Source organism: Elephas maximus, chromosome 4, assembly GCF_024166365.1.
Source record: "Elephas maximus indicus isolate mEleMax1 chromosome 4, mEleMax1 primary haplotype, whole genome shotgun sequence".
Taxonomy (NCBI): domain Eukaryota; kingdom Metazoa; phylum Chordata; class Mammalia; order Proboscidea; family Elephantidae; genus Elephas; species Elephas maximus.
In genome coordinates this window covers 68,823,203-68,849,644 of record NC_064822.1, presented here as the reverse complement: position 1 = coordinate 68,849,644, position 26,442 = coordinate 68,823,203, and the positions used below count along the sequence as shown (strand labels likewise).

Genomic DNA, 26,442 nt, shown 5'->3' with positions numbered 1-26,442 from the left:
ATACTGACAATATTTAGCCAGACTGGTGGAAAGAAAAATAGAGAATCCTCAAATGACAAAAGTCAGGAATAAAAATGTGGATATTATAGTTCACCTTATAGAAATAAAAAAGGTTATAAGAGAATACTATGAACAGGAATATGCTAATCAATTTGATAACTTAGAAGAAATAGACAAATTCTTGGAAAGACACAAATTACAGAAACTGACAGAAGAAGAAATACAAAATCTGAACAAACCTATTAAAAGCAAAGATGATGAATTAGCAATTAAAAAGCTTTCCACAAATCAAGCTCCAGATCCAGGTGGGTTCACTGATGAAGTCTAACAAACATTCAAAAAGAACAAGGTGACAAGACAATTCAATGGAGAAAGAATAGCTTTTTAAACAACAAATGGTGGTGGTACAATTGAATACGCACATACAAAGTATTAAATTGGACCCCTACCTCACTTCTTTTACACTGACATCTGTTTTTCCAAGTGACACAAAATTTCTGCCTTTGACAAGGTACGATCTTACCACTTTCCTATCACTCTCGTGGAAGAAGCACAGCCAGATTGCTCTTTAGAATTGAAGATGGCAAATTTTCATCTCACATACTTCGAACATGTTATCTGGAGGGATCAGCCCCTGGAGAAGGACATCATGCTGGTAGAGGGTCAGAGAAAAGGAGGAAGACCTTCAACAAGATGGATTGACACAGTGGCTGCAACAATGAGCTCAAACATAGCAAGGATTGTGAATATCGGTGCAGGAGCATAACTTATTTACGGCTTCTTTGATGGTGGTTGTTCTCTTTGGTTATCATTTTGGCAATATTAAACTTTTCTTTCAAAGATGAATTTTTCACTCTCTTGTCCATGGCTGTAAAGAATTTTTTTTTTTTAAGAAAACAGAAAAGGAAATAAGTTCTTACAAAAATTAAGGAATTTATGATCTTATTTTCTCAAAAATGTGAATATCTCAAACAAAACAGAAAACTATCAATATCATTATGTAATAAAGCTAGCAGACTTCGGTAAAATATTTAAGAAAAAATGCATGAGAAGAATGTTTTTCTTTTGTACACATATTGAATGTGTTAAATGAGGAAATGCTTCTCTATTTTTTTTTGAAAACAAGAAATTTTAAAGGAAAATTTCAGGGAAATGAGTGGATTTTGAAAATTGGAATAATATGTATCAAAATTACAAACAGCTAAGGCAAAAACTAAAAATTAGAGGTAAGAAGAATAAAACCTCTCAAGACAAGGGGAAATGTGTGTTTTGCTAGATTTTAATGAATATAAATGAATTTATTAGTATCTCTTACCTTCTTCCAAACTTGTAGATGTGGTTCTTTACTGGAAAAAATTTACAGGCAAAAGCAAATAAATAAATAAACAGAAAAGTGAAAACTGTAAAGAATAGACATACTCAGAGAACAGTAGCAAAGTACAGTACACACCACTCATGCATAGTAACAACACAAAAGGAAATGAAGACTGAGCCTTCATCTCTGACTCTTGTACTTCACCGGATTGTTTCTGACTTTTGCATCTGTACTACCTCATATTTGGGTTGCAGTACCAAAGACTTTCTGATTCTGTTCCTGTCTTGCAGATTCCGGCTTTCAGAGAATATTTATTAGGCTGAAGTAATTGATATATTGGAAGATATTTGAGTTCTCCTTCTCAATCCCTTACATAGGTTCTGGCTTTTTTTTTTTATTTTGCAGGTTTAATGTATTAACATTGTCACAAAAGCCAAGACACATGCATCTGTTATAGATGAAGAAATTAATGAAAATCATGTCAAAGTTTTTCTTAGTATTTTAGTTACCTAAAGAAACGAGATCAATGCACATATATAGATAAAAAAATACATACATATATATATATATGTGTGTGTGTATGTATATATTAGGAAACCCTGGTGGTATAGTGGTTAAGTGCTACGGCTGCTAACCAAAGCATTGGCAGCTCGAATACACCACGTGCTCCTTGGAAACTCTATGGGTTGGTTCTACTCTGTTCTATAGGGTCACTATGAGTCGGAATCAACTCGACGGCATGGGTTTGGTTTTGGTTATGTATATATTAAGAGAGAGATTTATCTCAAGGAAAGAGTCCATGCGATTGTAGACACTGGCAAATCCCAATCCATGGGTCAGACCTCAGGCTGGACGCTTTTTGGACTCACATAGATTCAGGGGCTGATGACCCCAAGACCACAGGTCAGACTGCGGGCTGCTGGCTCATAGCCTGCAGAAGCTAATGAATCAAAGATTAGCAAGTAAGATGGAAGGCTGCTGGCCCACAGTCAGCAAAGGCTGTGAAATCCCAAATCAGCAGGCCATACGACAGGCCACTGGCTCAATTCCCAAGAATAGAAGGTCAGATGATGGAGTATTCAGAGCAAGCAAAAGCCACTGAGCTTTGCCAGAACATCCACATATATTGGATGCAGGCTGCACCCCTTACAACGGATTGGCTGATCATATCTCATCACAACATGGAGGTGATTATATTGTATAACAAAATGAGCAATAACTACTTCATTACATAACTGACAAAGTACACCATTACATAACTTTCAAGCCAATGAGAATCATAGCCCAGTCAAGTTGATGCAGAACCTTAAACATGAGACTCCATCTCTGCTGACTTGACAACTCTACATATCTCCTTAAACCACAGACAATCTTAAATAAAGACAATTACAAAGTCATACTTGTGTCTAATGTGATACAACTAACATGCTTACAACTGAAAACACACTAGTCCTGTTTATACCTTATATTTTATAAATGAGGAAAATAAATCATTTGATGAATACATATTACAGAAGAATACACAATTACACTCCTCAATTCTGCAACTAGTTCTTGTGGTTGTAACCGGAATTTAGAACTGCCTTCTACCACCAGCCATTTTGGATTCCTTTTATCCTTAACAAGTGCCTCAGCTGGTCATGAATATTTGCCTTTCGGGGTGACCCAAAACTTCATTCCTGAAGGGTCTGGGCCATTAGCAGTCATGTTGGAATTGGGTGGCTGTAGTTTTCCATTAACTTTAATCACAGGGCATGGAAGTACTAAGAGACATCCTAGGGATCTCCTGTATTCCAGACATACTCTTCTTTACCTCCTTTTTGTAATAATCGATTTCTTCTTGGTAATCAGGATCAATCACACCTGCCAATACAGTAACTCCCTTCTTTGCCTGTTAATCCAGAGGGATGAGGAGCCCTATGTGGCCAGGTGGCATTCTTAACTTCCAGTTCAATGGAATCAGTGGTGTGTCTCCTGATGGGACCATTTCTCCCTTTGTAACTAACGCCTCTAGACCCCCAGGGCACAGGATCACAGGGAGAGGAAGCAAAAATTTTGTAACTGTTTCACTAGGGGTAACATTTTCATCCCTTGATTCCTGGATTGATGAATCCTGGCTATGGGAGACACAGGACCATATACTTCCCTGTGGCCAGTTATCTGTCTTGCTATGATGCAAGAAAACTCACCAAGGACACAATTTTTCTCAAAATATGTAATAGATCTACATATAAGTTCCAATTATATAAGACGTTTAGAAGAAATAAACGAACTGAACTTTTGTGACTCTATGTTGGGCACTAGTTTCTTAGATATTACATAAGAAGCACAAATGCTGAAAGAGAAAATAGATAAATTGGATTTCATCAAAAGTATTATTATTATTGTTGTTTGAAGAATACTTGCAGAACTGAAAAGACAACTGATAGGATGACATAAAATATTTCCAAATCAGATAAATGATAAGGAAGTTGTATGCAGACTATTAAATAACTCTTAAAAACTCAGTAATAAAAAGACTAATAACTCAGTGCAAAAATGGGTTTTGAATAGACATTTCTTCAAAAATTATATATAAATGGCTAATAAGCACGTGAAAAGATACTCAACATCACTAATTATTAGGGAAATGCAAATCAAAAGCAAAAGAAGACATCAGTCATACCTAATGAAAACCAAGCCATTGCCATACAGTCAGTTCCAGCTCACAGTGATCCTACAGGACAGAGTAGAACTGCCCCACAGGGTTTCCAAGGAGCAGCTGGTAGATCCGACCCGCTGACCTTTTGGTTAACATTGGAGCTCTCCATCACTCTGTCACCAAGTCTCCTCATATCTAATAGGATTACTAAAATAAAAATTACAGACAACAGCAAGTATTGGTGAGCATATGCAGATATTGGAACCATTGCTTTGCTAGAAAGCAATCCTGTTGTGTAAAATGGTACAGTCACTTTGGAAAACAGGAAATTCATCAAAATGTTAAACATTAGAGTTACCATATGCCCAAGTAATTTCTTCCTAGGTATATACTCAAGAGAATTGAAAACATATGTCCATACAGAAACTTTTTTTTTTTAATTAATTTTTATTAAGCTTCAAGTGAACATTTCCCATTCCAATCAGTCTGTCACATGTAAGTTTACATACATCTTACTCCCTTCTCCCACTTGCTCTCCCCCTATTGAGTCACCCCTTCCAGTCTCTCGTTTCGTGCCAATTTTGCCGTCTTCCCTCTCTCTCTATCTTCCCATCCCCCCTCCAGTCAAGAGTTGCCAACACACTCTCCAGTGTCCACCTGATTTAATTAGCTCACTCTTCATCAGCATCTCTCTCCCCGCCACTGACCAGTCCTTTTCATGCCTGATGAGTTGTCTTCGGGGATGGTTCCTGTCCTGTGCCATCAGAGGGTCTGGGGAGCATTGCCTCTGGGATTCCTCTGGTCGCAGTCATACCATTAAGTATGGCCTTTTTATGAGAATTTGGGGTCTGCATCCCACTGATCTCCTGCTCCCTTAGGGGTTCTCTGTTGTGCCCCCTGACAGGGCAGACATCGATTGTGGCGGGGCACCAACTAGTTCTTCTGGTCTCAGGATAATGTAGGTCTCTGGTTCATGTGGCCCTTTCTGTCTCTCGGGTTCTTAGTTGTCGTGTGACCTTGGTGTTCTTCCTTTGCCTTTGCTCCAGGTGGGTTGAGACCAACTGATGTATCTTAGATGGCCACTTGTTGGCATTTAGGACCCCAGATGCCACATTTCAAAGTGGGATGCAGAATGTTTTCATAATAGAATTATTTTGCCCATTGACTTAGAAGTCCCCTCAAATCATGTTCCCCAGACCCCCGCCCCTGCTCCGCTGACCTTTGAAGCTTTCATTTTATCCCGGAAACCTCTTTGCTTTTAGTCCAGTCCAATTAGGCTGACCTCCCTTGTATTGAGTGTTGTCTTTCCCTTCACCCAAAGCAGTTCTTATCTAGTGATTGATCAATAAAAAACCCTGTCCCTCCCTCCCTCCCTCCCCCCTTCGTAACCACTAAAGTATGTGTTCTTCTCCGTTTTTTCTATTTCTCAAGATCTTATAATAGTGGTCTTATACAATATTTGTCCTTTTGCCTCTGACTCATTTCACTCAGCATAATGCCTTCCAGATTCCTCCATGTTATGAAATGTTTCAGAGATTCATCACTGTTCTTTATCGATGCGTAGTATTCCATTGTGTGAATATACCACAATTTATTTACCCATTCATCTGTTGACGGACATCTTGGTTGCTTCCAGCTTTTTGCTATTGTAAACAGAGCTGCAATAAACATGGGTGTGCATATATCTGATTGTGTGAAGGCTCTTGTATCTCTAGGGTATATTCCCAGGAGTGGGATTTCTGGGTTGTATGGTAGTTCTATTTCTAACTGTTTGAGATAACGCCAGATGGATTTCCAAAGTGGTTGTACCATTTTACATTCCCACCAGCAGTGTATGAGAGTTCCAATCTCTCCGCAGCCTCTCCAACATTTATTATTTTGTGTTTTTTGGATTAATGCCAGTCTAGTTGGTGTCAGATGGAATCTCATCGTAGTTTTAATTTGCATTTCTCTAATGGCTAATGATCGAGAGCATTTTCTCATGTATCTGTTGGCTGCCTGAATATCTTCTTTAGTGAAATGTGTGTTCATATCCTTTGCCCACTTCTTGATTGGGTTGTTTGTCTTTTTGTGGTTGAGTTTTGACAGAATCATGTAGATTTTAGAGATCAGGTAGTGGTCTGAGATGTCATAGCTGAATATTCTTTCCCAGTCTGTAGGTGGTCTTTTTACTCTTTTGGTGAAGTCTTTAGATGAGCATAGGTGTTTGATTTTGAGGAGCTCCCAGTTATCTGGTTTCTCTTCATCATTTTTGGTAATGTTTTGTATTCTGTTTATGCCCTGTATTAGGGCTCCTAGGGTTGTCCCTATTTTTTCTTCCATGATCTTTATCGTTTTAGTCTTTATGTTTAGGTCTTTGATCCACTTGGAGTTAGTTTTTGTGCATGGTGTGAGGTATGGGTCCTGTTTCATTCTTTTGCAAATGGATATCCAGTTATGCCAGCACCATTTGTTAAAAAGACTATCATTTCCCCAGTTGACTGACACTGGTCCTTTGTCAAATATCAGCTGCTCATACATGGATGGATTTATATCTGGGTTCTCAATTCTGTTCCATTGGTCTATGTGTCTGTTGTTGTACCAATACCAGGCTGTTTTGACTACTGTGGCTGTATAATAGGTTCTGAAATCAGGTAGAGTGAGGCCTCCCACTTTCTTCTTCTTTTTCAGTAATGCTTTGCTTATCCGGGGGTTCTTTCCCTTCCATATGAAATTAGTGATTTGTTTCTCTATCCCCTTAAAATATGACATTGGTATTTGGATTGGAAGTGCGTTATATGTATAGATGGCTTTTGGTAGAATAGACATTTTTACTATGTTAAATCTTCCTATCCATGAGCAGGGTATGTTTTTCCACTTAAGTATGTCCTTTTGAATTTCTTGTAGCAGAGTTTTATAGTTTTCTTTGTATAGGTCTTTTACCTCCTTGGTAAGATTTATTCCTAAGTATTTTATCTTCTTGGGGCTACTGTGAATGGTATTGATTTGGTTATTTCCTCTTCGGTGTTCTTTTTGTTGATGTAGAGGAATCCAAGTGATTTTTGTATGTTTATTTTATAACCTGAGACTCTTCCAAACTCTTCTATTAGTTTCAGTAGTTTTCTGGAGGATTCCTTAGGGTTTTCCAAGTATACGATCATCCATACAGAAACTTTTGCATGACTATTTATAGCCAAAGATTGGAAACCACCCAAATATCCCATCAACTCATGAATGGTTAAAAAAATGAGGTATATCCATAGAGCGGAATATTATTTGGCCAAAAAAAAAAGAAGAATGTAGTATTGACACATGTGATAACATGACTGAACCAAGGGTTGCCGTAAGCAATTTACATGAAGGGAAATTTATTGTCTCAGAGTTCTGAAGACTAGAAGTCTGAGATAAGGATGACAGCCATGCCGATTCCTTCCGAAGCTTTGGGGGTGTATCTGTTCCTTGCCTCTCTCCTGGCTTCTGGTAGCTCCAGGTGTTCCTTGGCTTACACCACAGGGCCACATGCCCTCCTTCCTCTGTCTTTCTCTGTCTGTTCTCTTTAATACAGCACTCAGATGGGATTAGGATCCATCCACCTCTCCTATGACTATGAATTAGTTTAACTGATAACATCATCAAAGGCTCTATTTCCAAATGAGATCACATTCAGAAGTACTAGAAGTTAGGCCTTGAATATTTCTTTAGCAGGGACACAATTCAAGCCATAACACAAGTGAAAGAAGGCAATCACAAAAAAACACATATTATATTATCGAATTTGCCACAGGAGGCAAATTCATAGGGACAGAAAGTGGGCTAAAGGTTGCCAAAGACCAAGGGGATGCAGAAGTGAAGAGTGAGTACTAATGGTTACAAAATTTCTTTTTGGAGTGTTGACATTTTTCTAAAATTAGATAGTGGCGATGACTGCAAACTCTGTAAGTATACTAAAACGCACTGAATTATGCACTTTAAATGGGTACATTTTATACCATGTGAATTATACCTCAAAAAGCTGTTAATAATTCTGCTGGGATTTTGTATAGGACTTTGTCATAAAATTATTTGTAATGATTTGGTATCCTTATAGTACTGACTTTCTAATCAATAACATGGTGTATCCCTCTGTTCGTATAGGTTTTTTTCAAAGTCTTTCTATTATATTTTATAGTTTTTCTACCTTGAATCTTACAGAAATATAAGTATTTCATATTCTATGCTTTTGTCAGTGGCATCCTTATTTTAAATTTCATTTCATAATTTTTTGTTACTGAAAATGGAAGGACAATTGATATTTGCATATTGATCTTATATCCTGACTTTGCTAATTTTATGTATTATTTCTATCATTTTATACATAATAATTCTGGACTTTTGACACAAACAGCTATTTCATCTGTAAATAATCACACTTTGTTTCTTCTGGATGTAATGACTTTTTTCTTGCATTATTTCTACTCATTATTTCATTTTCAATTATGAACAGAGGCTACAATAATGGTTCTATATGTATAATTAACAATTTTAGAGGAAAAGATTTTAACATTTCATTCATTAAATGTTGTGAGTTTTTTCCAGCATACCTTTTTCAGATCAAAGCAGTTGCCTTGTAATTCTATTTTTCTTAAAGTGTTTTTTTTCCAATAAATGGATGTTGCATTTCTATCATTTTTGCATCTATAGGGAGGAGATTATTGTATGTTTTTCTGTGTAATGTTTATGAAGTAACTTGCATGTATGTTTCCTCAAATGTTAAATCAGTCTTATATTTCTGAAATAAAGCTCTATTACCATGTCATAGTGTCCTTTTTTTTTAATTATTGCACACATTATATTGAGTATAAGAATTTTTTTCCTTCATTGATCGCAAGAGAAATTCATTTGAGTTTCCTTTTATTGCCATGCTCTTGACTGGTTTTTCTATCAAAGTTCTGTAGGGAAGCATTCTACTTTTTCTATTACCTAGTTTTTATATAGGAGCAGAATTATATTCTTAAATGTTACTATTTGCTACTAAGCTTGTAGTTTTTTTTGTTAGAAAGTGTGTAATAAAGACTTAAATTTTTTTAATACATGTGTTGTTAGTTTTCATAGAATAGATTCTGACTCATGGCGCCCTCATGTGTGCAGAGCAGAACTGTTCCGTAGAGTTTTCAAGGCTGTGACCATTCAGAAGCACATCGCCAGGCCTGTCTTTCGAGGCACCTGTGGGTGAGTTTGAAACTCCAACCATTTGTCTAGTGGTCCAATGCTTAATCTTTTGCACTACCCAGAAAGAACCTTTAATATATGTTGTTGTTGTTAGGTGCCGTAGAGTCCGTTCCGACTCATAGCCACCCTATGCGCAACAGAACGAAACGCTGCCCGGTCCTGAGCCGTCCTTACAATCATTGTTATGCTTGAGCTCATTATTGCAGCCTCTGTGTCAACCCACCTCGTTGGGGGTCTTCCTCTTTTCTGCTGATCCTGTACTCTGCCAAGCATGATGTCCTTCTCCAGGGACTGATGGCTCCTGACAACATGTCCAAAGTATTTAACACGCTGTCTCACCATCCTTGACTCTAAGAACCATTCTGGCCGCACTTCCTCCAAGACAGATTCGTTCGTTCTTTTGGCAGTCCGTGGGATATTCAATATTCTTTGCCACCACAATTCAAAGGCGTCAACTCTTCTTCGGTCCTCCTTATTCATTGTCCAGCTTTCACATGCATATGATGTGAGTGAAAATATCATGGCTTGGGTCAGGCGCACCTTAGTCTTCAGGGTGACTATGCTCTTCAACACTTTGAAGAGGTCCTTTGCAGCAGACTGGCCCAATGCAATGCATCTTTTGATTTCTTGACTGCTGCTTCCACAGCGGTTGATTGTGGATCCAAGGAAAATGAAATCCTTGACAACTTCAATCTTTTCTCCATTTATCATGATGTTGCTCATTGGCCCAGTTGTGAGGATTTTTGTTTTCTTTATGTTGAGGTGTAATCCATAGTGAAGGCTGTGTTCTCTGATCTTCATTAGTAAGTGCTTCAAGTCCTCTTCACTTTCAGCAAGCAAGGTTGTGTCACCTGCATAACGCAGGTTGTTAATGAGTCTTCCTCCAATCCTGATGCTCCGTTCTTCTTGATAGTGTCCAGCTTCTTGGATTATTTGTTCAGCATACAGATTAAATCGGTATGGTGAAAGAATACAATCCTGACGCACACCTTTCCTGACTTTAAGCCAATCAGTATCCCCTTGTTCTGTTGGAACAACTGCCTCTTGATCTATGTAAAGGTTCCTCATGAGCACAATTAAGTGTTCTGGAATTCGCATTCTTTGCAGTGTTATCCATAGTTTGTTATGATCCACACAGTCGAATGTCTTTGCATAGTCAATAAAACACAGGTAAACATCCTTCTGATATTCTCTGCTTTCAGCCAGGATCCATCTGACATCAGCAATGATATCCCTGGTTCCATGTCCTCTTCTGAATCCAACCTGAATTTCTGGCAGTTCCCTGTCAATAAACTGCTGCAGCCGTTTTTGAATGATCTTCAGCAAAATTTTGCTTGCCTGTGATATTAATGATATTGTTCTATAATTTCCACATTCAGTTGGATCACCTTTCATGGGAATAGGCATAAATATGGATCTCTTCCAGTCAGTTGGCCAGGAAGCTGTCTTCCATATTTCTTGGACTAGAGAAGTGAGCACCTCCAGTGCTGCATCTGTTTGTTGAAACATCTCAACTGATATTCCATCAATTCCTGGAGCCTTGTTTTTCGCCAGTGCCTTCAGAGCAGCTTGGACTTCTTCCTTCAGTACCATCACTTCCTGATCATATGCCGCCTCTTGAAATGGTTGAATATCGACTAATTCTTTTTGGTATAATGACTCTGTGTATTCCTTCCATCTTCTTTTGATGCTTCCTGCATCGTTTAATATTTTCCCCATGGAATCCTTCACTATTGTAACTCGAGGCTTGAATTATTTCTTCAGTTCTTTCCGCTTGAGAAACGCTGAGCTTGTTCTTTCCTTTTGGTTTTCATCTCCAGCTGTTTGCACATGTCATTATAATACTTTACTTTGTCTTCTCGAGAAGCCCTTTGAAATCTTCTCTTCAGTTCTTTTACTTCATCGATTTTTCCTTTTGCTTTAGCTGCTTGACGCTCAAGAGCAAGTTTCAGAGTCTCCTCTGACATCCATCTTGGTCTTTTCTTTCTTTTCTCTCTTTTCAGTGACCTGTTGCTTTCTTCATGGATGATGTCCTTGATGTCATTCCACAACTCGTCTGGTCTTTGGTCATTAGCATTCAATGTGTCAAATCTATTCTTGAGATGGTCTCTAAATTCAGGTGGGATATACTTAAAGTCATATTTTGGCTCTCTTGGACTTGCTCTGATTTTCTTGTTTCAGCATGAACTTGCATAGGAGCAGTTGGTGGTCTGTTCCACAGTCGGCCCCTGGCCTTGTTCTGACTGATGATATTGAGCTTTTCCGTCAACTCTTTCCACAGATGTTGTCAATTTGATTTCTATGTGTTCCATCTGGTGAGGCCCATGTGTATAAAAAAATTATAGTCACCATTAATGTTGGTGAAAGAAGGTATTTGGAATGAAGAAGTCGTTGGTCTGGCAAAATTCTATCATTCGATCTCCGGTATTGCTTCTATCACCAAGGCCATATTTTCCAACTACTGATCCTTCTTTGTTTCCAACTTTCGCATTCCAATCGCCAGTAATTATCGATGCATCTTGATTGCATGTTCAGTCAATTTCAGACTGCAGCAGCTGATAAAAATCTTCTATTTCTTCATCTTTGGCCCTAGTGGTTGGTGCGTAAATTTGAATAATAGTCATATTAACTGGTTTTCCTTGTAGGTGTACGGATATTATCCTATCACTGACAGCGTTGTACTTCATGATAGATCTTGAAACGTTCTTTTTGACGGTGAATGCAACACCATTCCTGTTTGAGTTGTCATTCCCAGTATAGTAGACTATATGACTGTCTGATTCAAAACGGCCAATACTAGTGCATTTCAGCTCACTAATGCCTAGGATATAGATGTTTATGCGTTCCATTTCATTTTCATGATTTCCAATTTTCCTTGATTCATACTTTGTACATTCCAGGTTCTGATTTTTAATGGATGTTTGCAGCTATTTCTTCTCATTTTGAGTCGTGCCACATCAGCAAATGAAGGTCCGAAAAACTTTATTCCATCCACGTCATTAAGGTCAACTCTACTTTGAGGAGGCAGCTCTTCCCCAGTCATCTTTGGAGTGACTTCCAACCTGGGGGGCTCATCTTCCAGCACTACATCAGACAATGTTCCGCTGCTATTCATAAGGTTTTCACTGGCTAATGCTTTTCAGAAGTAGACTGCCGGGTCCTTCTTCCTAGCCTGCCTTAGTCTCGAAGCTCAGCTGAAACCGGTCCTCCATGGGTGACCCTGCTGGTATCTGAATACCAGTGGCATAGCTTCCAGCATCACAGCAACACAAAAGCCCCCACAGTATGACAAACTGACAGACACGTAGGGGTTAATATTAATACTCCTACATACATATACACATTAATATATGTATGTAGGAGTATTCAATTTTCTATTTGTCATACTGTGTTTTGGCAATTTTCAGTTTTTAAAAATTCTCTATTTCATATAAACATTAAAATATATTCATAGTATTTTTTTATCTATTTAATATCCTTATGTAATTTGACTTTTCTCCACTTTTTTCCTTGACAGTCTCGTATAAATTTTAATGTCTTTTCAATGTAAAAAACTTCTCTTGCTGAGCCCCTCTATTGTAATTTTCATACTTTTTCATTTATTTCCACTTTTTTTGTTTTCTTCCTTCTACCACATTTTGATATAATTTGCTTTTCAGTTTCTAGCTTTTTGGATACATGCTAAGGTGATTGATTTTATGCTTTCTTCTCTTCTAATGTATATATTTAAGGCAATCAATTTTACAAGACAATTTTGATGTGTTCATTTTTATTTTAATGCATATAAAGATTATGAATATGCACTGTGATCACTCCTTTGACCCATATGTAATTATAATATATTGTTGAATGAAAAATCATAAGGATTTTCAAAATTTTGTAGCTGATTTCTATTTTAAGTACACTGTGGTTAGAAAACTTGCCGTGATGCTGGAAACTTTCTAAATCTGTGGTTAAAATGGTTTTGTGAATGAGGAACTGAATTTTAAATTTCATGTGCTTTTAGTTAATTTAAATTTAAATTTGAGTATCACATTTCATGTGACCACTTGATAAATTGGCTAGGAACTACTGCATCAACAACACCATTTTATACATTTTTATATTTATATCCTTTGAAATATGAATACATAGCATTTTTTTGGAAAAGTTTTATGTGGACTTTCAAATTCTGTGAATTCTGTACTTGCATGTATTGTGTCCATGTATGTGTAAGTGTTGTTAATTGTCTGGTTTAAGTCCTTCCATAGCCTTAATGTTAGATCTGCTTTTTTTGATAAGCAGTGGGAGTATTTAAATTTCATTTTATGATTGTTCATTTCTCCTTTAATTTCTGTGATCAGCCTGTGTTATTAAGTATATATAAATTTTAAACATTATGTTATTAATGGTTTGGATAGTTTATCATTGTGAAGCATGCCTCTTTATTTCCAGTCATACTTCTGGCCTTATAATCACAGCCCTTTAACTGTAGCATTTTTCGACTGGTTTGTGTTGCGTGGTCTTTCTTTTTAATCTTTTTACTTTCATCTTTCCTTTACGCATATATTCAAGGTATTCCTCATTAAATTAGCTAATGGTTATTTTTAATGCATTCAAACAGTGTTAAATTTAATTCAATTAATTTCAAGTGTCACCTGGTGATTTGCCTAGGGACTACTTCATCAACAACACAGTTCTATACATTTTATATTTATATTATTTGAAATATAAATGTATAGTGTATTTTGGGAAAAGTCTTCTGCGTGGACTTAAAAATCAGTGTTTGAATTCAAAATTTATTTATATTTAAAAAGTATTTAATTCAGATTGTACTCTACTGTTCATTATTTTCTTTTGTTTGTAGCTGTAAATATACATTACTTTTTCCTTGTTTTATTATATTTTTATTATACATATTTTTATTGTTCCACTTTTCTCTCTAAAGCTTTTTATTTCAATGTGTTTTAACTATTCTTGTAGTGGTGCTCTATATTTTACAACACTCACATTTTACTCGTTAAATTCTAACAAATTATTATTTTTATAACTTCTCAAACAATGAGAGGATCCAATTACTTTCTACTTTTACTTAGTCCTTGTTGCTACATATGCTCCTTTGTAGTCCTGTACCAGTACCTGTGTCACTGAGTCAACTCTGATTCATAGCAACAGAGTAGAACTGCCCTAAAGGGTTTCCAATGAGCAGCTGTTGGATTCGAACTGCCAAACTTTTGGTTAGCAGTGGATCTCTTAAAGGCTGTGCCACCAGGGCTTCTGTATTCTAATACAAATATGCATTTTCAAATTGGAATCTATATTACTTATGTTTTATCCTGGATATTATCCAGTTAATATATAGTCGATACTCATTTAGATATATTCACTAATTTTGTTTTCTTCACTTCTTCTTGCGTTTCTATGTATCAAAACCTTCATATGGCCCAAGCATCTCTTGTGCTGAAGAAGCTGCTTTAATATTTGCTTTAAGAAGACTTAGCTGTAATTAATTACCTCTTCTTCTTTTTTTTTTTTTTTTATTGTGCTTTAGGTAAGAGTTTACAGCTCAAGCTAATTTCTCATATAAAAATTTATACACATATTGTTCTGTGACACTAGTTTCAATCCCTGTAGTGTGACAGCACACTCACCATTTCCACCCCTGGTTTCCCGTGTCCCTCCAGCCAGCTCCTGTCCCTTTCTGCCTTCTCATCCTGCCTCTGGACAGAAGCCACCCATTTAGTCTTGTGTATCTGCTTGAGCTAAGAAGCACACTCTCCACAAGTCTTATTTTATGTTTTTACTCCAGTCTCTGTCTGAAGAGTTGGCTTTGGAATGGTTTTAGTTCTGGGTTAACTGAGCATCTGGGGGCCACGTCTTCGAGGGTTCCTTCAGTCTCAGTCAGGCCATTAAGTGGGGTCTTTTTACATGAATTGGAGTTCAGCACCAAACTTTTCTCCTGCTCCATCAGGGACTCTCTGTTGTGTTCCCTGTCAGGGTGGTCATTGGTGATAATCAGGCACCATCTAGTTCTTCTGGTCTATAGGCTGATGGAGTCTGGTTTATGTAGCCCTTTCTGTCTCTTGGGCTAATATCTTCCTCGTGTCTTTGGTGTTCTTCATTCTCTTTTGCTCCAGGTGATTTGGGACCAAATGATGCATTTAGATAGCCACTCACAAGCTTTTAAGACCCCAGATGCCATTCACCAAAGTGGGATGCAGAATATTTTCTCAGTCAACTTCCTTATGCCAATTGACCTAGATGTCTCTGAAAATCATGGTCAACAAACCCCCACCCCTGCTACTCTTTCCCTTAAAGTGTTCAGTTGTGTTCAGGAAACTTCTTACCTTTGGATTTAGGCCAGTTGTTCTGGCTTCCCCTGTATTGTGTGCTGTCCTTCCCTTCACCTAAGACAATTCTTGTCTAATATCTAGTTGGTGAATTCCCTTCTCCCTCCCTCCCTCCCCATACTGTGACCATCAAAGAATATTTTCATCTGTGTTTAAACCATTTCTTGAGTTCTTATATTATTGGTCATACGATATTTATCCTTTTTGCGAGTGACTTTCACTTAGAAAAATATTTTCCATATTCTTTCATGTTGTAAGATATTTTGCGGATTCATCATTGGTCTATTGTTGCATAGTATTCCATTGTATGTATGTACCATAATTTTTTATACATTAATCTGTTGGTGGGCACCTAGGTTGTTTCCATCTTTTTGTTATTGTGAACAGTGCTGCAATGAACATTGGTGTGCTTGTATTTATTCATGTGATGGCTCTTCTCTCTCTAGGATATACGCAAAGGGGTGGGATTCCTGGATCATATGGTTCCTCTATTTTTACCTTTTAAAGGAAGCGCCAAATGGATTTCCAAAGTGCGTGTACCATTTTACATTGCCACCAGCAATGTATAAGTGTTCTAGTCTATCTACAACCTCTCCAACATTTATCATTTTGTGTTTTGGGGGTTAATGCCAGCCTTGTTGGGGTGAGACAGTATACTATTGTAGTTTTGATTTGCATTTCCCTAAAGGCTAATGATCCTGAGCATTCCTTCATTTATCTGGTAGTCGACTGAATGTCTTCTTTTGTGAAGTGTCTGTTCATATCCTTTGCCCCTTTTTTAAAAATCAGATTTTCTTTTTGTTGTTGAGGTTTTATAGTATCTTGCAGATTTTAAAGATTAGTCGGTAGGTTATCTTTTTACCCTTTTGGTGACATCTTTTGACGAGCATAAGTGTTTCATATTTAGGAACTCCCAGTTATCTGGTTTCCCCTCTGGTGTTTGTGCATTGTTAATGTTTTGCATTCTGTTTATGGCAGGTATTAGGGCTCCTAGCATTGTCCCTATTTTTTCTTCCATGATTTTTATCACTTTAGATTTTGTATTTAGGCCTTTGATCCATTTTGTATTAGTTTTTGTGCATGGCGTGGGGTATGGGTATTGTCTAATTTTTTTTGCAAGTGGATATCCAGTTATGTCCACACCATTTGTTAAAGAGAGTGTGTTTTCCCTATTTAATAGAATTTGGGCCTTTGTCAAATATCAGCTGCTCATAGGTGGATGAATTTAAGTCTGGATTCTCATTTCTGTTCCATTGGTCTATGTATCTGTTTTTGTAACACTACCAGGCTGTTTTGACTACTGTGGTGGTATAATAGGCTCAAAAATCAGGTAGTATGAGGCCTCCCACTTTGTTCTACTTCAGTTATGCTTTACTTATCCAGGGCCTCTTCCCTTTACATGGGAAGTTGGTGATTTTCTTCCCCATCTTCTTAAAAAATGTTCTTGGAATTTGGATCGGGGTTGCATTGTATTGTAGATCGCTTTGGATAGAACTGAACTTTTCACAATGCTGAGTCTTTGTATCTATGATCAAAATGTTTTTCCACTTACGTAGGTCTCTTGATTTCTTGCAGTACTGTCTTGAAATTTTCTTTGTGTAGGACTTTTACATCTCTGGGTAGATTTATTCCTAAGTATTTTATCTTCTTGGGGGCTATTGTAAATGGTATTGATTTGTCAATTTCCTCTTTGGCGCTCTTTTTTTTTTTTTTAATAGAGGAATCCAACTGATTTTTTTTTTTTAATCTTGTATCCCGGTACTTTTCTGAAATCTTTTAGTTCCAGTAGCTTTCTTAGGGATTCTTTGGGATTTTCTATGGTGAGATCATAGCAAATAGGGATATTTATACTTCTTACTTACCAATTCGGATGCCCTTTATTTCTGTTTCTTGCCTTATTGCTCTGGAGAGAACGTCTAGCACAATATTGAATAGAAGTGGTGATAAAGGGAATCCTTGTCTGGTTCCTTTGTCAAAGGAATGCTTTCAGGCTCTCTCTAGTTAAGGTGTTGGCTTTGTATAATGTCCTATATTATGTTAAGAAATTCCTTTCTATTCCTATTTTGCTGAGATTTTTTTTATCATGAATGGGTTTTTGCATCGTCAAATGCCTTTTCTGCATCAATTGATAAGATTATGTGTTGCTTGTCTTTTGTTTTATTTATGTGATGAATTATGTTGTTTTCTAATGTTGAACCATCCATGAATACCTGGTATGAAACCCACTTGGCCATGGCAAATTATTTTTTTGGTATGTTATTGAATTCTATTAGCTAGAATTTTGTTGAGCATATTTGCATCTATGTTCATGAAAGATATTGGTCTGTAATTTTCTTTTTTGCGGTGTCTTTACCTAGTTTTGGTGTCAGGGTTCTGCTGGCTTTACAGAATGATTTTGGGAATATTCTGTCCTCTTTTATGCTCTGAAATACCTTTAGTAGTACTGGTGTTAACTCTTCACTGAAAGATTGGTAGAATTCTTCAGTGAAGCTCTCTGTGCCAGGTCTTTTTCGTTGTTGTTGTTTGGAACTTGTTAAAATTACGTCTTTAATCTCTTTTGTTTTAGGTTTATTTAGAGGTTCTACCTCTGTTTGTGTTAGTTTAGGTAGGTACTCTGTTTCTAGAAATTTGTCCACTTTATTGAGGTTTCCAAATTTGTTGGAGTAAAATATTTCATAGTATTTTCTTATGGTTCTTTTAATTTCAGTTGAGTCTGTTGTGATATGGCCCATCTCATTCCTTATTCAGCTTATTTGCTTCCTCTACTGTTTTCCTTTTATCGCTTTGGTCAGTGGCTTATCGACGTTTTTTATCTTTTTGAAGAACTATCTTTCAGTTTTCTTAACTCTTTGAATTGTTTTTCTATTCTCTATTTCATCAATTTCTGCTCTAATTTTTGTTGTTTTCTTTCTTCTGGTGCCTGAGGGCTTCTTTTGCTGCTTTCTATTTGTTTGAATTGTAGAGTAAATGTTTTGATTTTGTCCCTTCTTACTTTTTGGATTTGTGCATTTATTTCTCAAATTGACCTCTGAGCACTGCTTTTGCTGTATCCCAAAGGTTCTGGTAGGATCTGTTTTCATTTTCCTTTGATTCTATGAATTTCTTTATTGTGACCTTGATTTCTTCTATAACTCAGTAGTGTTTGAGCAAGGTGTTCTTCAGTTTCTATTTATTCGATTTTTTCTGTTACTGAATTTTACTTCTATGGTTTTAAGTTCAGAAAAGTTGGCTTATAAAATTTCAATGTTTTGGATCCTGTTAAGGCTTGCTTTATGTCCTAATAGGTGGTCTATTCTGGAGAATGTTCCATGTGCATTGGAAAAGAAAGTATACTTGGCTGCCATTGGGTGGAGTGTTCTTTATATGTCTGTGAAATCAAGCTGGTTGATTGTGGCATTTAGATCTGTCTTTATTGAGCCTTTTTCTGGATCTTCTGTCCTTCACTGAAAAGGATGTGTTGTGGTCTCCTACTATTATTGTGGAGCTGTGTATTTCTCTTTTCAAGGCTGTTAGAGTTTGTTTTATGTATTTTGGAGCCCTGTTGTGGGGTGCATTAATATTTGCCATGGGTATGTCCTCCTACTCTTGACCTTTTGTTCACTATACAGTGTCCTGGCTTATGCTTTGTGGTGGGTTTGCTTTCAAGTCTTTTTTGTCAGTGATTAATATTGCCACTGCTTCTCTATTTTGATTGTTGCTCACTTGATTTTTTTCCCCATCCTTTCAGTTTAGTTTGTTTGTGTCTTTAAGTCTAAGGCGTGTCTGTTGTAGGCAGCATATAAATGGATTTTTTTAGTCCATTCTGCCACTCTCTGTGTCTTTATTGGTACATTTAGTCCAATTCCACTCAGTGTAATTTTTAATAGGTATGAGTTTGGTGCTGTCATTTTGATATCTTTTTTTGTGTTATTGGCAGTTTCTTCATTCCACTTAATTTTCTGTTCTAAGTCCTTTTTCTTTGCATATTTTCTTTCCTTCCCTTTCGTTGTTGTTGATTTTGTATTTGCTGAGTCTTTATATTTTTCTTGTTTTTTCTTTCGATGTGTGGGATTGTTAGTTTCCTTTGTGGTTACCTTAAAATTTACCTCTATTTTTCTAACTTTAAACAAATCTTTTAGTTCTTGATATCACCTTAACTTCCTGTACATGTGAAAGTTCTATGAGTACATTACTTCGTCCCTCTTTTGTGGTTTAAAGTTGTCATCTTTTATATATTGATGTCTCTGTTTCTCTGTTTCGGTGTTTTAGCTTTGACTTATTTTTGTTCCTCCCATATCTGAGTTGATATCTGGTTAGTCTGTCCTCTCTTTAGCCATTGTTGTTATCTGATATTACTGATTCTCTAAATGGAGGACTCCCTGTGGTATTTCTTGAAATTTTTGTTTGGTTTTTGCAAATTCCCTTAACTTCTGTTTAGCTGGAAATGCCCAGATTTCACCATCATATTTGAGAGACAGTTTTGCTGGATATGTAATTCTTGGCTGGCAATTTTTTCCTTCAAGTTTTTATGTATATTATCCCATTGCCTTCTTGCCTGCATGGTGTCTGCTGAGTAGTCCCAGCTTAGTCTTATTGACTCTCCTTTGTAGATGACTTTCTGTTCATCCCTAGCTGCTCTTAAAATTCTCTCTTTATCTTTGGTTTTGGCAAGTTTGATTATAATATGTATTGGTGGCTTTCTTTGGAATCTACCCTCTTTGGGAGTGGATGAGCTCCTGGATAGATATCTTCTGGTCTTTCACAATATCAGTCAAGTTTTCTGCCAACAAATCTTCAACAATTCACTCTGTATTTTCTGTTATCCTTCCTCCCCCATTCTGGTACTCCAATCACTCGTATTATAGTCCTCTGGGTAGAGTCCCACATAATTCTTAGGATTTCTTCATTAAAAAAAAAAAAAAAAAAATTATTTGATTTTTCCTCCCATAAATTGGTGTCAAGTGCTTTATCTTCAGTCTCACTAATCCTGACTTCCATTACCTCTGTTCTACTCCTATGACTTTCTATAGAGTTTTCTAATTCTGAAGTTTAATTGTTAATCTTTTGGATTTCTATTTGCTTTCTCTCTATGGATTCTTTCAGCCTGTTAAGTTTGTTATTATGCTTTTGTATAACCTTCTTAAGTTCCTCCATTGCTCTATCTGTGTGTTCCTTTGCTTGATCTGCATTTTACCTGATCTCCTTCCCGATCTCTTGAAGAGCTCTGTATATTAATCTTTTGAATTCTACCTCTGGTAATTCCAAGAGCTTGTCTTGTTCTGGGAGGTTTCCTGGTTCTTTGTTTTGATCACTTGTTGAAGACACCTTGGTCTGCCTCTTTATGTTATTTGATACTAACCGTTGTCTTCAAACCATCAATAAATTATTATTTTAACTTTTTTTATGTTTGCTTACTGTGTCCTAGCTTCTTGTTTTGTTTTGTTTTAATATGGCCAAATTGGCTGGTTGTGTGAGTTACTTTTATTATTGGTGTCTTTGAAACTATTACATCTTGACACCAGGTGGTTAGAGCTGCTACTAGGTATATGAACCCATGAGTCTGTATACTTTTCTTGTGTGGATTCAGCTCAGGTGTCCAGGTTGTCAGTCACCGAGTGTGTGGTGCATGCTCTCACCTACAGTCCTATATGGGCAGGGTATATAGGGATGATTGGAGCAGGCACAGATATCTGGAAGCAGTAGGGAGTTATGTGCTGAGCAAGGTAGGAGACCTACAGCCGTCCCTGAGTGCCTGGGCGGAAGGAGTGCCCCTGTTCCTTAGAGTGCGTAGGTGGGTGGCTTTCCAGCTGGACTTTGAGCACCCAGTGCCATTGGCTATAAGGATTGGGAGGCACTGCTTATTCTTGGACACCTGTCATGGGTAGCTAGGTGGAGTGGGTAGAGCCATCAGCTCTCAGGCCCCTGATTTGGGTGAGGACCCCACTTAATGGGCAGGGTAGTGTCAAATGTCATTGATCTACCACTCCCTGTTAGTTGTTGCAGTTGAAAATAGGCTTCATGTATATACCTTGTTTTACTATGCTTACGAGGGCCTATGGTGTTGAAATGTGCCCACACAGGTTTAGGCAGGGGTGAAAGGCATTCAAAGTCCATAAACCCCTTATGCCTCTGCCTAGGCAAAGGGGTGTGCCTGCCCTGAGGTCCCAGCTTAGGAGAGCCAGCAGATTAATTTTCCCTGTTTGTTGTTTGTTAATTTGTTCTGTCTTCAATGCCAGGAGAAAGGCTCAGGGTACACTACAGGTCCCACTTCCCCACAGGGTTTGTGTCCAGGACCAGGCAGAGTGGGGAGGGTGTGGGTGGAGGGGGAGAGGTACTTCCCAGAGCAGGGAGGGTGATTTTGATCCCTTGCAGTAGGTTACATGCTTGTACTTAACTTTCACAGATCCAGAGCTGCTTCTCCTTGGCTCTGGAGGCTTGTGCAAATTCTACACTGCTTGGTTTCTCCTGATGCAGAAAACGTGCCCTGACCACTACTGCTTGCCTCAGCCCATGCATGCCAGCTCATCACTGCTTCTGAACAGTCTCTCCCTCCCCTTGCTGTTCAGTCCAACTCCTAAACTTTGTCTTTGATGTTCAGGATTCCTATATTGTCATATATAATCGATTCACTTTTTTTTCCAGGTCTTTGCTGTAAGAGGGACCACAGGAAGCATCTGACTTCTCTGCCATCTTTACCTCAGCTCCATAATTACCTCTTAAAAAAAAAAAAAAATTCCTGAAAATGACTATTTTTTATGATTATTTTAGAAAGACATTTTTAGTTGGAATTGAATTCTAATTTAGCCATCTCTCATTGGACACATTATTATTAGTTGCCATTGAGTTGATTCCAACTCAAGGTGACACCATGTGTGCTCTGTAGGGTTTTCAGTGCTGCAAACTTTCAGAAACAGCTTGCCTGGCCTGTCTTCCTAGGCAACTCCAGGTGGGTTTGATCTGCCAACCTGTCGTCTAGTAGCTGGGGGCTTACCTGTTTGTGACACCCAGGACTCCTCTTTGGAGACTAGACTCTGCCATTACTGAAATTAGTCACATACATCAAAGTAAATTCTAACTACTTCCATAATTTTGAGTAATTTTTATCATGAAATCTTAATTTCTGAGTATAATTTTTTTAAATGTAAATGACAAAAGAATAAACCAAAACCAGTAAGTATATCAAAGGACAAGATAGATAACATTCTTTAACTAAAGACACCAAAAGTGAATGTCTGAGGAATAATAAACATAACAACTTCATTTTAAAAAGAGGAGAGCAGTGAACTTTATATGACTTGGTAATGTTGGGGAATAATTTCATCTTTTTAATAATGTAATATGTGTAATAGAAAGAGAGGAGAGAGAATATTAGTTTTGAAAAATAAAGCGTAAGAAATACAAAAATTTATTTCTAATACTTTTAAATGCATACATGCATATAAGCATATAAAATTATTAGTTTACTTTACGAAAATATAGTTGTTGTTAGTTGCGCAAAGTCGATTCTGACTCATGGTGAGCCCGTCTGTTCAGAGTAGAACTGCTCCATAGGGTGTCAAGGCTGCAACCATTCAGAAGGAGATTGCCAAGCCTGTTCTGAGATGCCTCTGGATGTAATATGTAGAAAAGAAGAAGGTAATGCCACAGTTTTGCAATTTATTCTAAAAATAGGACTTAGACATCTAAGATAGTGTTAACATGGCCTCAGTTTTAATAGTTTGTGGTTCGATGGAAACAAGCTAACTGTATGTGTGGTCAAATCCTCTAAATGCAAAATCCTATAGAAGATGAGAACAGTCTATCAAAAGCACTTTAAAAGGGACAATCTATATGGCGTATTTAAAGATCTACTCTGTCCTTTCAGTAGAAGCTCAACATCTCCTATGTTCTGGTGGTGGGTGATGAGATAAACTGACTTCAAAATAGCCCGTGTGTGAGAATTTCCTGCTCAAACATTAAATAACACATTGATAAGCCATCTACCTTTTCATCTCTTGCTTCACTCTGAGACCCACAGGAGAGTCTGTAAGAGCAGAGATATTCTTTCTGCTTTTACAGGATTTATGTCTTTAGATTTCACTTTCTAATATCCAGCCATATTGGCCACTGTAGGACACTGAAGAGGCCTTCCCGCCAACGGATGCAAAACTTTCCAGCTGAGAGAAGGTATGTACCAATGCTCTCCTCTCTGTCTTCTAGCCCATCTCATTTAATGGGGAGGTTTCTATACATGCTGTGCATGATGCACTGAGGTAGTATTAATACACAGTAGACTCTCTGTAGAACATCGGAGTCAGGCTAAAAAAGTAAACCCCAAATATGAAATATGTTGGAGAATTTATTTATTCAAATTATTCCATGTGGAGAATCAGTCAAGTGAACACACACTCACAGATATATTTGAGTTTGTCAGTCAACTTAAAGTGAAATCCCGTAAAGATCATGACAATGAACAAATAATTGGTTCAATGAGTGCCTTTGTGTATAAATAATGTATTATTTTGTGTTTAGTGAGTGTTTATCGCTAGATTCTAAAAAACAAAAAACTAATTGAATGATGCAATGCCAAACATAATTCCTCATTCACTTAGTTAGATAATATACACATGGTTTTACTTTTTTTAAAAAGGAGGATGAGGTAAAAAACATAAAATGGTAAAGTTAATAATAAATATTAAAAGGCTTAAATTAATTGAACAAAACACTGGGAAAAAAACCAACTGATATAAGAGAACACTGTCTATTGAGTTATTTTGCAATTTCTACCTGATATGAGTCAGAAGCAATAACAAGAAACTGCAGCTAAAATAATAATCCAAACACTTATTCTCTATTCGGAGCTGACAACTGCCAGGTTGAGAGTTATACACTTATATGCATTACATTTTATGTATTATTATTATTCCTAAGAACATTAAAAAAAACTAGAAGTTAATTACCTTTATCATGGTCACGTGTTATATGTTTCAAAAGCAGAATTAAGTCCTTGATTCTGCTGACACCAGAGTCCAATGAGAAAATTATTAAATGGCATTACTGAATTACACCAACTACACAAGTGAAGGAACCCACACGGACAGTAACAACCATATGATCTTTCTGGAACTTTGAACCCAGTGTTCTCGCATAAAAGTATGCACTTTTATTTATCGATTTGTGGTCTCGTGTTTTAGCAATTGAATCAATTGCCAATAATTTTTGTATAAGGAATATATATTTTTTAATGTCTAATATGGTGTTTCCAATATTCTTTAGGTTGTTGATAAGTTCATTGTGTCATGTAGTTATTCTGACAAGTATTTCGATAAATATGTAATGATTTCTCAGCACTCCCCACCCATTCGTTAATAAGAAAAAGATCACGTAATAGCACTTTATCTCCTTCTAACAAATAAACATAAGTCACTAAATCAAGGTAATTTAGTGCAATAAATTATTATATGTGCTAATTTTCCATTTCGTTCTTCTTTGGAACACTCAGACTTTAACCATTATTGTATTAGAAAATTGTCATAAAGTGTTGTATCATTTTTTTTTTTTTTTTACAAATACAGCATTTTAATTTTTAACCCAGGTATTACAATGGTTTAAAATATTTCTGTGGATTATGACTTTTAAAAGTAAGGATGTTCTTATTTATGAACTTCTTTTTTTTATTCTTAATAATTTATTACTTTTTATACTCCAGTCAAATATATTTTATTGAATGAAGAATATTTTTAAAAAATTACTTATTCCATCATGAGGTATTTGTGGAAGGCCCTAAGTAAAATAGAACCAGAAGTAGAGATTCTCAGCTGCAAAGTGAGCACCTTTACTTACCCTCCCTCCCCACCAAGTTTGATCTTGTCATTTACACAGCACGTATTTCCTTCTTGAGCACAGTTTCTCATAGAGCACAGACCTTGACACCCCTCAGCTGCAGAGATGAATAATCAAACAGTAACCTACTCAGAAGTGAATCTGGCCATGAACCCAAAAAGGCAGCAAATCAAACCCAAGGACCCTGATAGCTCCATTTCAGTCACTGAGCAGGAAATAACTTATGTGGAATTAAACCTTCATGGTGCTTCCCAGGATCTTCAGAAGAATGACAAGAATTTCCGCTGCAAAGGTAAATCATTTAATCCGTTCTCAATATAACTGCACTAGGATGTGTAGTTGTAGTGCAGAGATGTGGGGAAAGGGTGAAGATGAAGACATGGAGCAAGGTTAGTCAGATGAAGGGAGTGGGCTCACTATTTTGCATTTTTGAGTGTCAGACCTGAAGTACAGATAATCGTATTCTACTATGAAATCTGCAGATTAATCCCATTCAGACATTGTTGAAATTTGTAACCTTTGATGAACAACTCCCGGAGTATTATTTTACTGAAAATGCAATGATATATTCTGAGAGAAAAATTACAATGGAGAATGTGGTTTTTATGTTCAGTATTTATTTATATGATTCCCTGTGCATCTGGGTTCTCTTGTCTGTAAACTTTCCAAACATTGGCACCATCTGTCCTTTTTCAGTGTTTCCGTTTCTCTCTCTGCATATCTCCCATCACCTCCAGGGAAGCTCATTGCTGGGATCCTGGGAATCACCTCCATTGTCTTGATGGCCGGTGTAATAACCATGAAATTTAAAGTTATTTCTTCTTGTAAGTTTTTGAAAGATTATAGGGGAATATTCCCTTTACAGGTTTGAAAGTGCCTCTGTATATTTCATAATATTGTGGAATAAAATTCTCATTTTGCTCCATTCATTTGTGTGATATGTTTGTCAAGTTTTTTAGTCTTAGTAAATAATGCTTCATCAATGTGGACTAAATGTGCAAAAGTTATTCTTTTCAAAAGCATGAATAACAGAATGATTGTAGAGAGTGTATGTTTTTAATTCTAAATGTGTGTATTGTATGTGTGTGTATATGCATTCGTGTATGCTTTGGTCACATCTCAAAGACTTACACTGAAAGACTGAAAATACTTATTGAGAAATAAAAATA

The 26,442-nt window shown here is 36.9% G+C and overlaps 2 protein-coding genes across 3 annotated transcripts in view; both read left to right on the top strand.

Moving 5' to 3' along the window:
- LOC126075183 (NKG2-F type II integral membrane protein-like) overlaps window positions 1–26,442 on the top strand; it is a 237,776-nt gene that overhangs the window by 136,456 nt on the left and 74,878 nt on the right. The gene's annotated exons all lie outside the window — the stretch shown is intronic.
- The window catches only part of LOC126075188 (NKG2-A/NKG2-B type II integral membrane protein-like), a 245,080-nt gene continuing 242,155 nt past the window's right edge, over window positions 23,518–26,442 (top strand). Inside the window, exons 1-3 of one of the 2 annotated variants that reach the window (XM_049882482.1) lie at window positions 23,518–23,617; window positions 25,337–25,565; window positions 26,011–26,097. In XM_049882482.1, the coding sequence (XP_049738439.1) occupies window positions 25,379–25,565; window positions 26,011–26,097 (274 nt within the window). In that variant the 5' untranslated portion in view covers window positions 23,518–23,617; window positions 25,337–25,378. The remainder of the gene's footprint in view (window positions 23,618–25,336; window positions 25,566–26,010; window positions 26,098–26,442) is intronic. The other variant, XM_049882483.1, reaches the window with a different exon arrangement.